Raw genomic sequence first — 15,123 nt, 5'->3', positions numbered from 1 at the left:
TATTTTGTAGATAACTACTGTTCTATTGAAATGTGACTTAACCTTAATAAAAATCAGACGTGGACTGTAAATAAATCCAGCTGATTAATGTGTTGTTTTTTTTTTCACCCAGCATGTTAAACGTTTTATTGTTGTTGTGCTGTAAAGTTTATGTTGAATTAATGATGTTGTGAAAGCATGCCTAATGTATAGTTCGGGTAGTAGAAGGGGACGATTTCAAATTAATTTCATTTTACTGAAATTATGTTCTACATCTAATTATTCTAACAGAGTTTTATTGTGAAAAACCTCAACCGGAAATCTCATTCCCTGCTCAGTCTGTGTAGCACTATCCTTGTGTGTGCTCTTCTGGACAAGGGGGTGCATGGGGAAACATGGCTGCCGTAGACCCGTCGGAGTCTCCAAAACGACAGAAATGTCCTGCAGAGGAGGTGGGAACATGCGGGGAGGGGGAGAAGAAGACCGAGACGGGATGCAGCCTTAACCAGGACCATGAAACCACGGAGAGCCCAGACGACATGCAGAGAAGCAGTCCTGAAGACGACGGTGCAAGTACTGCCAGCCATTCCGAGGTTGGTGTCGAGTCCGGTGCTGGAGCCGATAAAACGACATGCAAAAACCCAACAACGACCGAGAAAAAGACAGAGGCTCCCGGCAACGAGCAGCGGGATTTCGACTGGTCGGAAACCGAAGACGACACTGAAGAGGCGCCAAAAGATGAGCAGGAAAATGACAAACTTGGTACAGTAATGTTATGTATATTATAGTTAGCTTTAGCCTCCAGGCTAACCAGAGCTGGAACCATCTCTCACTATTTTGATCATAACAAAGTGTCACTAAAGCTTCTGATAATCCTCCAGACAAACTAAATCAATCAGCACGCTTTACACGCCTTCATGTGGATTTGAGACGGATAGGTGTGATCGTGGCTTTATTTTCTGAGATTGTTAAAAGCTTGTTGTGTACACACTGTTTATATGTTTGCTTAGTCGTCAGTGTGATGTGCTTTCCTCTTTCAGACCTCAATAATGTAACGGGAAGTGTCGAGGAGGTGCAGCCAGATGCACATGTTGATGAAGAAAGTACAGATGATGCAGATGAGATCATTGATGAGGAGGGGAACTCTCCCACTGATGTAAAGGGAGCTAAGAGTCAACTGGACACAGGCGCGCTGGTGGGAGATTTTGATGGGATAGAGGACGCAGCCGAAGACGACGAGGCAGACGGAGGGGACGGGACAGATCCGACAGCCAAGGAAAAGAAGTGTCGTTTGGTGTGTAAGGAGTGCGGGAAGAGGTTCCCGCGGCGCGAGATGTTCAACCTTCATCGGCACTTTCACGCCCACGAGGATGAGCTCATGCCCCTCACCTGTAAAGAATGCGGCCTTACCTTTCAGCACCGCAGCAGCCTCATTAAACACAGGAGTGAACACAAAGAAAAGGAGGAGCCGCTTCTCGTTCCGAAAAAGGAAATGCAATCCATGGAAGTGGGTAGCTTTGAATGTGCTGAATGTGAGAAGATCTTCTCTACTGTGGATAAGCTGAGAGACCATAACTGCTGCAGTACAGTCGAAAAGCCTTACCACTGCCCGCTGTGCCGCCAAGAGTTCCAGTTTCGGGCGTCTGTCACAAAGCACATGATGACACACTCCCAGGAGAGAAAATTTACATGCCAAGAGTGCGGTCAAACGTTCCCAAACCTCATGGTCCTGCGCTACCACCAGCGGTGTCACACGGCCCTGAAACCGTACGAGTGCCCTGAATGCGGCATGGTCTTTAAACACTACTCGGTCATGGAAGACCACCGTCGCAAGCACACGGACAGCACGCGCTCTCACCTGTGCAACATCTGTGGTAAGGCCTTTAAATACAGCAGCCTCCTCCATCAGCATCAGTATCTGCACACCGGCCAGAAACCCTTCCGCTGCGCCGAATGTGGCAAAAAATTTGCCTTCGCGCAGAACATGAAGGCACACTGCCGTCAGCATAGACGTCGGGAAGCGAACTTGACCACTGAGCAGGCAAGCAAGCAGACCCCTGTGGCCCCACATGTGGCAGGTAGAGGGACGGGAAAAGAAAACGCACACCAAACTGAGGAGGCCAAACGTACATTTAACTGCCCCCTTTGTCCCCAAACGTACTTGACACCAGCCAACCTGAGAGCTCACATGCTAATTCATGAAGCAGAGTATGAGAAGCTGGAGAGAACACCCAGACCCCCGACTGAGATGAACAAAATCTGGGAGAAAGGACTCACCTGTCCCCACTGCCCGAGTATTTTTCGTGAAGAATCTGCTTTAAATGTACATCTGTTAAGCGTCCACAAGTCTGTAGCACAATTCGCAGAAGAGGTACAAGCCGCACCTAAAAAACAGATGATTCCCATAAGTAGCGGAGCTGTGCAGGGAAAATGGAAAAGCGAAGGTCTGAAGTCTTACAAATGTTCCGAGTGTGCCAAAACTTTCCGCCACCGCTCAGTGTTAGAGCTGCATATGCGCATACATTCCAAGGACAAGCCTTACCAGTGCAAAGTGTGTGGTAAGGGTTTTAGGTTCAGTAGCTACTTACAGCAGCATCTCATTATCCATACAGGCAAGAAGCCATACAAATGTCCCGACTGCGGGAAGGACTTTGCCTTCATGCAGAACATGAAAACACACCAGAGGCTGCATCAGGAAAAACCGTTTCGCTGCACAAGTTGCCGCAAAGGCTACAGCGATGAATCTCAACTGCAGCAGCACATGTTGTCACACAACGGGGACAAACCTCACAAGTGTGACCAGTGTGATAAGAGCTTTGGCTTGGCCTATCTGCTCCGGGATCACATGAACACACACACAGGGGAGAGACCTCATCACTGCAATGAGTGTAATAAATCCTTTTCCTGGTTTAGCAGCCTTCTTGTACACCAGAAAATCCACAATCGCAAGAAGCAGGGTTTCAGCCAGTATAACTCTCTTCCCATGGCTACTAGGATGAGAGGCAGGGGCAGCAGGGGGAGGAGGGGAGAGAGGTGGGGCTGGTCTAGACAACTAGGGGGTTCAGTTAGTTCTCAGCCATCGCCCTATACAGTTTCTGCACTGAGAGATGCTGAGTTGCACAGAAGGGCAATCCAGACGCAATCATCCATGCTCCAATCTCGCATAGATTTACAAAGCAGACAGCAGAAAGAGCCTTGGCTGCCTGACCTTCAACCTCAACCGGTTCGGTGGAAGGTCGACGGTGATGAGGTAATGCCTGTCCCATCATCACAGCAGCAAGCTCCACAGCAAACACAGTTTGAAAGCCCGCCACATTCAGGACTACAGCAGCACCACCAGAGGAGTCCGGGCTGGGCTGATAGCCCTTCGATATCTCAGTCAGGCTCCGCATCTGCTCAGAGCTCCGAGTCCTCACACATGAAAGAAAGTCCCGCTTCTGTTAGCTCCTTCCTGGCAGCTGTGCCACAAAAATCCAGCCCGTTAGCAGTGAGCGAGATGGAGCAGCAAAGGCAGCTCAAACCTGTTACTTGGAGTAGCCCACCCACATCCACAGTTATAGCTTCCACAAGCTCTTTGCCGCCTGATTTTTCTATTGCGTCATACATCGATGCGGCAGCACTGTGGAGCGTCAGACCCGCACTGTTGGCAAATTCACAGAGCTCCCCAAAGTTTGGACAAGAGCTTCAGCTAGCAAGATGGCCAGGGGCCCCAGTGTCAACGCAAAAGGAGCCGCCCGCACCTCCTAAAAAAGAGGACAAAAGAGTGTGGGACCTGAGTAACCCTCAGGTTATACCATCGACTGTTAGCCAGCACGAGAAGCCATGGAATGGCTGTGAGCTGCAAACCCAGTGGACTCCAGGCTTAGCAGGTGCATCAACATCAGCTCAAATAGACCAAAGCAGTGCAATGCCAATTTCAACTCCTGTTTCTCACGGGGTAGGTAGCACCTTGTGGGATATACAAACACCACCAGGTATTCCAAAGACCATAAACTCTGAGAAATTAGTAAAAAATCCAGATTTTCAGCTTCAGCAAAAGCAGGTGTTGTCTGGCTGGGCCAACGTACAAAACCAGACATCACAGAAGGTCCCTATCTCCATTCAATACGATCCTCATCGTTTCAGCCAGGGGATGGGAACACCAGTATGGGGCTTCCAAAGTAATCCTGTGGGTCCTCAAACACTGCTCACTGGACAACTCAAAGCAGGGAATGCACAGGAGCTGCAGCAACAGCCAATGGTATCAGGAACTCAAATAATCATAAATCAGCCTTCCCCCTTTTTCTCCCCCCCACTCGCTCCGCTCCCCTCTCCTCTCGCGTTGCCTGGCCCTCACCCTCTTCACTCTGTCGCAGTTGGTGCTCTTTCAAGGCCGCCACACCCGAATATTTTTTTCGCACCACAGGCAGTCATAAGCGAGAGGTCCCACATGCCACAGACTCTGCCCCTACCTCAGCTTGCCCCTCGGACAGAGCCTCACAAACTTGGACCCCGTTTGCCTTTTGCCCCAGAACGGCTCCTCCAGTGCATGATATGTGGGTGCTCTTTACCACGGGAGCTGGATCTGCAGATGCATTACTTGCAACATGCACAAGGAGAGATTTGACATTTCTACACTAGCAACAAAACTTAGTTTTTTAAAATATTTTTTACCCTGTGGCACCTCATTTATTTGACCCTTAGTTGTGTTGTTTGGCCTGTCAAGTGGGTGGGCATTAGAAACAAAATATAAAAGAGAAACTTGATTTATTCTGCACATTTGATGACAATTTGTTTAGATTGATGCATATATGTGCCATTTAATTACGTTCACCGTGTTTTAGAATGCATTAAAGTAATACAAATGCTTACCTGGTTTAAACAACTCCTGAGGGTGCAGATAGTTGAGGTTTTACACTCTACTGTTCATTTATTGCCTATGACGTTTAGATTTAGATATAATAGTATTTTTTTTTTTTTTTTTTAGCTCTGTTCACATGTCTCTGAAACTGTGTTTCTTCATGTACAGTATACTGTGTGCCTTTTACAGTACAGTCTGCATGTCTGCTGTCTTGATATTCTAGGCCTAGTTTGTGCTTAAAGTAGACTCAACGATGTGACCTCACTCCCAGAACACAAACATTTTCCAGCATCCTGTAAGGAATTGTTAGTTTTTGCTTTTGAGGAGTGGAGGGCTGGGTCCAAAGATGACGTGTGTCAGAAAAACAATGACAAGCTGACTGCATACATTGCAGCCTTGCTATTAAGCACTTTTATTCACAGGGCCAATGTCCAAATTTGTCAAGTAAAGTCCACATCATGGTAAATTTGGAAAGAACATAAGAATGTGTAAACAAATCCAATTTTTTTTCATCCTCTCTCAGTACATTTTCTAAAAATGTCACTCTTAAGATTCTAAGAAAAAGGGAGAAAGTTGCTTTAAACTGATTGGGGACACATTTAATTGTGAATTTGTTATTGAAATTAACCTTGGATGTATGTGAGGATTTGTCATATGTATTAGATATGGCAAAACAAACACAAACTGATTTTATAAAGTGGATTATATGCTATGATCAGTCCAGTTTCAGACGATGTTTAATGTCTTGTGTTCTTGACATTTCTATGTCAAAGTGATTCTGGGAGGCACTATTTGGCACTTGATGTAAAACAAAGAGTGACATGCATTGTGCATCTCTTAACAGAATAAGTATTTCAGATTGGAAATAATCCACGTTTTTAAAACAATGTCTGCTTTTGAGTACAATTCATTGTGGTTTTTTTGTGAATACTGAATGACTTCATTCCATAACTGTAGATTTAGATGAGTATACAAACCCATCTCTACTTACAATAATGGGCCTTTCAGTAGCTTCGGTTGCCCATAAACTGACTGAAAAATCTTCATTTCTACTGTAAAATAAACACATGGTCCATTTGTTAAAAAAAACAAAACTGTCCCTTTGTGTCTTGACCTTTAGAGTCTGAAGGTTAAAAAACATGTCCTTCTACCTCTATCCACTGTTTAAGCATGGAAAGAAATAGAAATTTCCCATGATGTCTACATACTGGAAATAATAAAACTTGCCTTTGATTATAATTTTGTGTTGCACTTTTCTTATCAGGTGACTCTAATTCAAGGAACGTTTGCAGGATTCATTAAGATCAATGAAGGCACATTGTGAAGAAAAAAAACCCACAAACGTGCTGTTTAACACGTTTCCCTGGAGGCAGAGCTGAAGTACATGCAATATTTCGTTTATTTAATTGGTTGATTTGGAGATGGAAACTCCTAATTGTAACCATTAAAACGTATTCCGAAATCCAGTAGACACGAGCTTCTGTTTTTAATTTCATCAGCACCCTAAACTGTGTCAACATGTAGTATGAATGAGCCACGCCTGAAACTGACAGTGAGGGGAAATAATGTGTGAGTCATAATAATGGGGTCTAAATTGATTAATCTATCACCTAAAAAAATAAAATAAGTATAGTTAAATTTGGAGGGTTGGAAAATATAGTGTGCCTTTGATTCAGAGTATTGCCAGTTGATAAACTTTTGGTCATGTTTATTCTTCGAAAAAGTAACAGCCGAAGAAGAATCCACTTCCGGTGACAGCCGCGCTGCAACGCAAAGTGTGCGTGAGACAGCTCAGCCTACAGTTGATCTTGTATTGTAAAAAATGTTATTTTAATACGCTAAATTGCTCTACATGCGTATTTCATTTCGCCGCCTGTTGAGTCGAGTGGCTGCAGTTTAAAAAAAAAAAAGATAAAAATAAACAACGGAGGCGCCGTGATGCTAACAAGAACAGGCTAAAGTGAGCTAGCAGTACCACATAGAGCCAAGATGGACGCTGCTGCTGCTGCTGCTGCTGCGGTCAGACAGGACGAGACTGAAGAGAAACCACACCATGGACACTCAGCATCTGAAAACAGTGTGTGTCCATCGGCCGAGGACACCGCTGAGAGTAAGTATCCAGACGCTGTCAATTAAAAGTAAAGCTGAACATCATTTATCAAACAGCGGTCAGGCGCATCGATTTCCTACTCCGACTTAAAGCAGCCATATAAAACCACTTTGTTTTTATGATAACTAATTAAAAAGGAACCCCATAAAATCTGATCCATCCATCTGAAATGTGTTTAAATGTTGATATTATTCATAATGATTTTAAATGTAGGAATAATCTTACTTTTGATATAATATTGCTTTTATTTTGTCAGGTGGGCCCCATTTAGTTCAATGCGTTTAAAGATAATATTTAGTTTTCATTATTTATGTATTATTCAAGGCCTTGTTATTAGTTCAGATACTTTTAAACGTATTTGTTTTCTCTTTATGGTTTTATAAACATTTAGTGACATTTGCAGTGGATGTAGAGATAAGGCGACACGCACATTTTTATGGGAGACTAAAGTGTTATTTTCCCCCTAAGATTCACGCAAAATGAACATGCAATCAATTATTTAAGGTTAATTCCTCAAAAGATGTGAAAAGAAAAGGGGTGTATACAGCCTTACAGCTAGTTGTTAAGTAAAAAAACAACAACCATCAATCAATGTGTATTTTCCCTATTCAGTATTGATTTTAGAATGATCCTGAAATGGATTATTTTATTGTAATGAAGTCGCTGTCCTGTGGGAGCGCTGTTTCCCTTCTGTGATTTGTGTTGCACACAGGCTCCCTTTGACTCATCGTCCATAAAATACTAGTCACTTTATTCCAAACCAATACAAGTAATGCACACATTGTTGTATCACAGATAGCATAAGGCACATTCATTAATTTTCTAGGTATTTCTGTCACCTATGCGTATAACTGAATCAATATCAAAGCATATTGATCAGTAGAGAAAAGATATTGAATCTAATTTTGATCCAAATAATGAAATTCAAATTAAATTGGGGTTCTTGAGAAAACGCAGCTCTTTTTAAAACTCAACAATCTAAATATATTTGAACATTCTGAGAGTTTTTAAGTGACTTGAAATGTTGTCAGTAACATAACGAACAATGATGGAGTTGACCTGCGTTTTGTAGGAAAAAAGTAACGCAAGAGAACTGAAAAGTGTGCCGCATTAAGGACAATTGTACAATGTGTGTTGTTAGTTGTGTTACTGCTTTAACTGCTTGCATTAAACAGATTAAAAGCCTGAGTGTCAGTGCCACTTACAGTCAGTGTTTTGTGTGTGCCGTTTCCCTCTTCTACATACTGGTTCAGCCTTTCCACATGTGCGGCCATGCGGTGAATCACCTGCTAATAATAATAATGACATATAAAGCAGTTTAGACTAAATGTATCTCTTATCTAAAACACTCAGGTGTTAAAATGTAGCCAGTTTAAAGAAGAATAAACCTAGTGTTTGTTTTATTGATGCGATTCTGTCTTTTTAAGTGTCTCAGAAGTTTCTTCTTGAACAACTCAGCTGTGCATTACAACACATTATTGCCATCGTAACGTGAAAATGCAACAGGTTCTGTTGTAATCCTTTCAAGTCACTGAATGCTTGCCTTGAACTTTAAAAAGTCATTTGGCTCATGCACTGAGTTGTTTGCCCCTCGACCTTTAATACCAAGGCTTCTGATAAACTGTAATCTCTACTCGCTTAAAATAAAGACTTAATTTGACTAATTGTTTTTGTGGTTGTTTTTTCTTTTATGTCTTGTTTATGGTCATTTGTATTGGATTTTATTTATTTTCCAGTTTTGTTCTTTGATCTGTTGGTCTGTCTGTTTCTGGAAACGGGAGTGGCTTTGACCTCCTTCTTTCCCCTCTCTGTTTTTAGGGGTTGAGGTTTTCTGCTGTGGAGATTGTGGAGAAGCCTTCAGAGAAGAGGCAGCCTACTTGGAGCATCGGCACCTGCACCTGCAAGAAAACAAACATGTAGACAAACAGTTTGATGGTTTTCATGACGCAGAAAAGGACAGAGACGGGACTCATTTCTGCACTTTATGTTCAGTCTCATTCGTTGAATTGAACGAGTTGCACTCGCACGTGGAGAAGGAGCATGGTGAAACCTCTCAAAAGGAGTCCGGTGTTGAACTAAACACTGGGAAAGCAAATCAACACACGTATGAATGTGCTGACTGCGGGAAATGTTACAGTGCGTTGGGACACTTTCTCAACCATCAGCGGCGTCACACGCACGCGCTGGCGGCGAAATCCGTTTTTCACGACCTTGAACATTTGAAAAAGAAATCCTTTCAGTGCGAGTCTTGTGGCCGAAGTTATTCTCGTGCCTCGGCTCTGGACGCTCATCGTCGTTGTCACGAGGGAAAGCTAGTGAAGGCACACAAAGGGAGTTCAGGAGATTCAATACCCATTGATGAGTCAACGGTTGAAGCCAAGCCCACTATAGAGCAGAGCAGCAACACTCCTGAAGAGCTTTTCAGGTGTTCGTGTGGAAAAGCGTTCGCAGCTCTGGTGCGTCTCAAAACGCATCAAAGATTCAGCCGCAACACGCAGTGTGCTCCGAAAGAAATCGAGAAAAAACCAAAGAAAATCTGCAGCGAATTTCACTGCAGTGAGTGTAATAAGGCCTTTCATTGTCAAATAGCCCTGTTCAATCATCAGCGATGGCATTCAAATGTCTCTGGTGATCCTGCCCACAGGTTTTCATGTGAATTATGCGGGAAAGTGTTTAAGACTCTAACATTCTACAACAGGCATCAGCGCACGGCGCACAGCGACGAGACCCCCGCGAAGTCTTTCCTTCATCAAGTGTGCCAGCTACAAAAGAAAGCATTCGAATGTACAGATTGTGGGCTTAAATTCTCCAGGGCTTCTGCACTTCACTCCCATCAGCTCCATCACACGGAGAATTTCAGAGAAACGGAGAAGGGGGGCAATGTCGCCCTACCTCCCCAACCGAAGAGTCCAGAAAGTGAAAAAGAAGAGAGAGTGCAGGAACCCGAGAATGTGATTCCTCCCATCGTGCCTGATGAAGACTTGCAGGCGGTTGAGACAGATGAAGACGCTGGGAGTTATGAACCCGGCGACTTTAATGTACAGGTGATAAGTGCAAGTGAATCTGAGGACGAACCGGCCCAAGACTTGAATCCCGATCTGGAGCTGCTGTGCGAGTCAGATCATGAACAAAGAGACGATTGTGACCCTGGAAACCTCCACAGCAGAATCTTTCCAAAACAAGAGATGGATTTGAAAATTGTACAAATTGACTTTGAGCCATCCGACGCGCAGATCGCACCGATAGAGAGGGAGCCGGCCAATTACACGACAGGGCAAAGATTTGATTGCCCAGATTGTTACCGTTGGTTTACTAGCGCTTCATCGCTGCGCGTTCACAGAATGTGGCACGGCATTCGTAAGAGAAGACAACAGCCTCAAGGTCAGTCGGCGTCAGCTCACACAAACGACACGTACGGCCACCAAGCCGGTAGCTTTGCAGCACACTACAGTCACATTGAACAACACACGACTCCAGACACACATGGTGACTTCATGTATCAAACAGGGGGATCAGAGAAGAAACATTTGACTTGTACTGAGTGTGGTAAATGCTTCTCGCGATTATCTGCTTTAGTCTCTCATCAGCTGCACCATCCCAAAAAGAAACCATTCCAATGCCCTGATTGCATGATGTCTTACTCCTATGCTGCGAGCTTATTCAACCATATGAAAAACTGTTCGGCACAGAAGAAAGAGAACATTTCTGTCACTAAAAAAGAGTACAATCCAAAGAAAACCCTTTTAGGCCCAAAGATTTATCATTGTGAACAGTGCGGGAAGGGTTTTTGGTCTCTGGGAGCTTACTCCCATCACAAGCAAAGTCCAATTCAGTGTGTAGATTTAAGGCTAAGAAAAGGAGTTTCAGGTTCTTTGCACTCTGTTAATAGACACGCACGCTCCAGTGTTAAGGTCGCTTGTCCGGTCTGCGGTATGAAGTTCCGTCACAAAGGCATAATGGCTTTACACATGCGAAAACACGAAAATGGCAATCACAAATGTGAACTGTGCAACCGGTCGTTCCGTCTCTTTTCCAGCCTCCTCAGACACCAGGTCGTGCATAACGACCAGCTACTCCCGCCGCCCATCAAGTCTTTCCAGCATCAGGTGGAGCAGTTAAAAAAGAACACGTACAGCTGCCCCGACTGCGGGAAGCTGTTCTCACGGGCCAAAGCTCTTCAGTTTCACATGAAAAGCCACGGCTACGAGACCACGCACTCGCCATCATCGCCCAGATCCTCCTCCGTCGCTCTGGAGGATCTCCAGTGTGCGACGTGTCTCGCACATTTCAACAACAAGGCCTCTTTGAGGGCGCATCAGAAACTTTGCATGAAAAGAGCTGTCGATTATAAGGTTCAGCCCCGAGACAGTGATAACTTCGATTTGAACCAGAATAACATGGAGGGTCGGACACGGGAAGCGTCGAAGCAAAAGTCCATTACGCGTGAAATTGAAAGTGAGGAGCAAAAAATGGGAAATGAAACGGGCAAGCTAAAAAACTCAAGAGCAACCAATTTGAAATACAAATGCAAAAAGTGTGACAGAAGCTTTTCAGTGATTGGGGCGTTAAATTTGCATAAAAGAATTCATGTAGATGGTTACAAACCTGTAGTCAAAACAAAATTGTCCATGTCGGTCATAAATAAATTTAAGCAGGAAGAGTCAAGTAAAGGATTGTTCCACTGCTCAGAATGTGGGAGGCGATTCATGTCGAACTCAGCCCTGGGCTCCCACAAGAGATGGCACAAAGAAAAGAAACTTTCACGGGCTTCGCTGAAAGATGACGATTTCAAATCGGTCAGCCAAAAGACAGAGAGCGGACCTTTTCATTGCGACCAATGCGGCAAGCAGTTCTTTAACCATCGTGTTCTTCAGCGCCACCAGATGTTCAATCATCAGTGTCAAACCAAGACTGAGCCTGATGCAGACAGGAGTAGCATGAGCAGCAGCAGCACACTGAAAAATCCCGAGTTGTCATGCCCGGAATGTAAACAAACATTTGCGACGCGCTCGCTTCTCGCTGCTCACTTTGAAAACGAGCACGGTAAAACCGGCGAGGCCGCACACCTTGAGGAGGACAGCGCCATCTCGCTCGACCAGCTCCCCCTGCAGGCGGATGTGAACTTGAGTAAGAGGGAGTCCGTGTCATCCACTCTGAAGCTTAAAGTGCACAAGTGTCTCCTCTGCTCTATGACTTTTGCTAAAGCAAGAGGTCTGCGTGCACACAGATGGCAGGTACACTCCAACAGCAAACGAGGCAAGAAAGTGATTACATTGAGCAGAAAGACAACCAGTGCCTCAAGCAGGGACATTAAAGAGACGGAGGATTCATCGGCGTTAGAAAATGCGACGTCAGCAGTGAAGAACGGCTCCGTCGACAAAGAAGAGAAGAGAACTAGATTGGGCCCCTTGTCTGTGAAAGTGGATTCAGGCCTTGACAGGGGAGAGCAGTGCAGTCCTGGAGGCGCCCACTTAAGCGAGAAGGACGTGGACCAGGAGGTCAAACATGAGCCTGAAGAAGGGCTCCAAACTCCCGACACCTCCACAGACACTTTTCAATCTCTTAGCCGCTTGTCTGAGCACGCAGCCAAATGCCTGTTCAAGTGTGACAAGTGCGGGAAAGCTTTCCAAACAGAGGAGCAACTGGGAAGCCATAAGACCAAGGCAAAGAGCCGGCCGTATTGCTGCGCCTTGTGCTGCCAAGGCTTTTGGGCGGAGAGTCAGCTGCAGCAACATCTTGTCTGGCACGACGAAGTCCGCTGTCGTCTCCCGAATGAAGTCCGCTTTAGGCTCAGCGCCGCTTTAAGCTCTAGTTCTCTTAAACCAACGACGCCCTCTGCTGACACCAAAGGAAAGTCCTTTCCATCCTTTCCAGTGAAACCAGAAAGCCTGTCCCAGAACAGCCACAAGTGCCAACAATGTGGCAAGACCTTCCTTTCACCATCTGCGTTACAGAAACACGAAACTCAGCACTGTAACAACGACTCGTATCACTGCTCCATTTGCCCCAGGACCTTCAGTGAAATACAGGACCTCATCGATCATCACCAGGAATGTATCGGCGGTTACAGAAAGCAGAGTGATGCACCTGCTGCTGACTCAGCTGGAGATACCAGTGGCCTTCCTTCCCTTGAATGTGGAACTACTTTTTGCCCAGATACGGATTTGCACCAGCACTGTACTGAACACGATCGTAAAGCGTGTTAGACTCAACTACCTGAAAAGGACTACGATCAGTCGAAGACACTGCAAGAGACTATTTTGACTAGAGACTAAGCTTTTTTTTTTTTTTTTTGCTGAGGTAGAAACATGCTCTCCTGTTTTGATTGTATATTTAAGATTATTTCTGTTATAAAGTTCTTGAGGTTACATTCCTTTACCTGGGGTGTTATTTACACTGGAAATAGTACATGTTTAAGTATTAGAGAACCTCTGTAAAGTTGTGGTTAGGTCGCATAAAAGGATAGTTAAATTGATCCGTTTGATTTGCATCCGTTTCATTGGATCTCTTTGACCTGGTTTTTCCTCCTCCTGGTTATATGACAGTGTGGTGCTTCATATCTAGATGTAGTAAAAAAAAAAACATTTGTGCATGTAACCTAAATCTCGCAAAAAGGAATGTGGCACACTACTTCTAACAAAGATACTGAAAACATTTGTGTGTAACTGTTATCACTTTCACTGAGGGGTTTACAGATGAATTATTCTCTCAGCCTGCTAAACAGAGAACACATGCAATTCAATAATGTGAATTTTTTATCGTAACTGGTCAGAGAAATAAAGTGATTTTTCTAACATTACAGCCAAGAAACCACAATCAATTAAGAGTGCGCTGTGTATGAGATGTTTAGCATTAACTGTTGTAAAGGCTGCAGTTATGTTTCCATGACGCTGATTACTAAAAGTAAAAGATGCTTTCATGTCCAGTGGTTGTTCTGAATTTGTATGCTGGAAAGAAGTATTGTGTTATATGATAAATATTCTTTCTCTAGGTGACTAACGCGTCCCATTAGACTACCTGTTGAACTTGTTGTTCATGAAACGAAGATGAAAACGGTCTCTTGAAAGTTCAAATAAAGTGACTCGTTTTTCCTGAACTTTTTGGCTGCTTGATTAATTCAGCGTCAGTTATGTCTATAGATGTGATTTCATATTTATTTTTCTAGTTATTCTGATTCGCACTCATGTTCTAACTAATGACTCCAGACTGTTTTCTTCATCATCAAGCATCAGAAGTGTTTTTAAGTGTAAAACGAATCTAAAGTTAACAAAATCTTAAATGTTACAACAGTGAAACAATAGTTGTATAAGTATTTTGGCAGTAAAGTAGAAAAATAATCTTAAAAGTGCTCAAACAAATCAACATTTAAGTTTATTTAAATGATCCTCTGATCATGAAACATTTAATGGGAGTCTTGTTTACTGTTTCTCATTGCTTTAATCGACACTTTTTAAAGATGTTCAAACTCTAAATATAAGTTAAACCCACGGAGTAATCGTGCTGCCACAATTATGAGTTCAATTCTTGGTAGATGCTTCATAGATACTCGACTTTCATCAAACAAAGCAAAACAGGGCTTTGATGATTCATGGCTCCCTGTCACTCAATATTTGCACAAAGAGAAGAGCAGCAGGTCTTAGAAGTTTCACCTGCTGCTGTTAAACTTTGGTAACTCGACCAACATTTTTGCAAGAACATTGTGGAAAAAGTCTTTCTCTAACAGAGCTGTCGGCTTGTTTATTCAAATACAGAGTATTGATGAAGATAATGCAGTATATGAAATGTGGAGATTTTAAATGATCTAAATTGTGTTTCCCCCTTCTTTTGTAGTCAAACCGAGCAGCCTTGCTTGTATCGATTGTGGACTGAAGTTTGCAGACCGAAAGGTTTTCAGAAATCACCTGCACCAGCATGCCCTGGAAGAGGAGGAAGAGGAAGTCGGGAAGGGCGAGAACAGGAACCACGGGGCACAACTGGACTTTGAGAGAGTGGTAGACGGTGAAAACACAGATAAAGACAAAGGTTGGGATGAAAATGGTTCAAAAACGAGCAGCCTCGACGTTGCCGCTGTCTCGTATAATAAGAAACGCATAAAGATTAATTCTTGTTCCGTTTGCGGTAAGGTTTATAAATACCTCTCGTCATTCAAGAAACACCAACAGGAGCATAACAGAAGGGTTACTCCAAAAACAAG

The 15,123-nt window shown here is 43.8% G+C and overlaps 2 protein-coding genes across 2 annotated transcripts; both read left to right on the top strand.

Annotated features, from left to right (window-relative positions):
* Positions 1-123: 123 nt before the first annotated feature.
* LOC306824452 (uncharacterized protein) lies at positions 124-6,058 on the top strand. The gene is made up of 2 exons (XM_079344605.1): positions 124-741; positions 1,020-6,058. The coding sequence occupies exons 1-2, from the start codon at positions 375-377 to the stop codon at positions 4,583-4,585; spliced, it is 3,933 nt and encodes a 1,310-aa protein (XP_079200731.1). The 5' UTR covers positions 124-374; the 3' UTR covers positions 4,586-6,058.
* A 364-nt stretch (positions 6,059-6,422) lies between these two features.
* LOC306824356 (uncharacterized protein) lies at positions 6,423-14,025 on the top strand. Its single transcript, XM_079344461.1, has 2 exons — positions 6,423-6,929; positions 8,748-14,025. Exons 1-2 carry the CDS (start codon positions 6,809-6,811, stop codon positions 13,133-13,135), a joined length of 4,509 nt encoding a protein of 1,502 aa, XP_079200587.1. The 5' UTR covers positions 6,423-6,808; the 3' UTR covers positions 13,136-14,025.
* The last annotated feature ends 1,098 nt before the right edge of the window (positions 14,026-15,123 follow it).

Source organism: Symphodus melops (genome assembly GCF_947650265.1).
Source record: "Symphodus melops genome assembly, chromosome: 5".
In the NCBI taxonomy this organism is placed as follows: Eukaryota; Metazoa; Chordata; class Actinopteri; order Labriformes; family Labridae; genus Symphodus; species Symphodus melops.
The sequence above is the reverse complement of the archived record's forward strand: the minus strand, read 5'-3'. Positions and strand labels throughout refer to the sequence as shown.

Excerpts from the sequence above, each read along its gene's own strand:
- LOC306824356 (XM_079344461.1), top strand. The coding sequence starts at position 6,809 with ATGGACGCTGCTGCTGCTGCTGCTGCTGCGGTCAGACAGGACGAGACT. Across the intron at positions 6,930-8,747 it reads GGCCGAGGACACCGCTGAGA|GGGTTGAGGTTTTCTGCTGT; the intron begins GTAAGTATCCAG and ends CTCTGTTTTTAG.
- LOC306824452 (XM_079344605.1), top strand. The coding sequence starts at position 375 with ATGGCTGCCGTAGACCCGTCGGAGTCTCCAAAACGACAGAAATGTCCT. Across the intron at positions 742-1,019 it reads GCAGGAAAATGACAAACTTG|ACCTCAATAATGTAACGGGA; the intron begins GTACAGTAATGT and ends TTCCTCTTTCAG.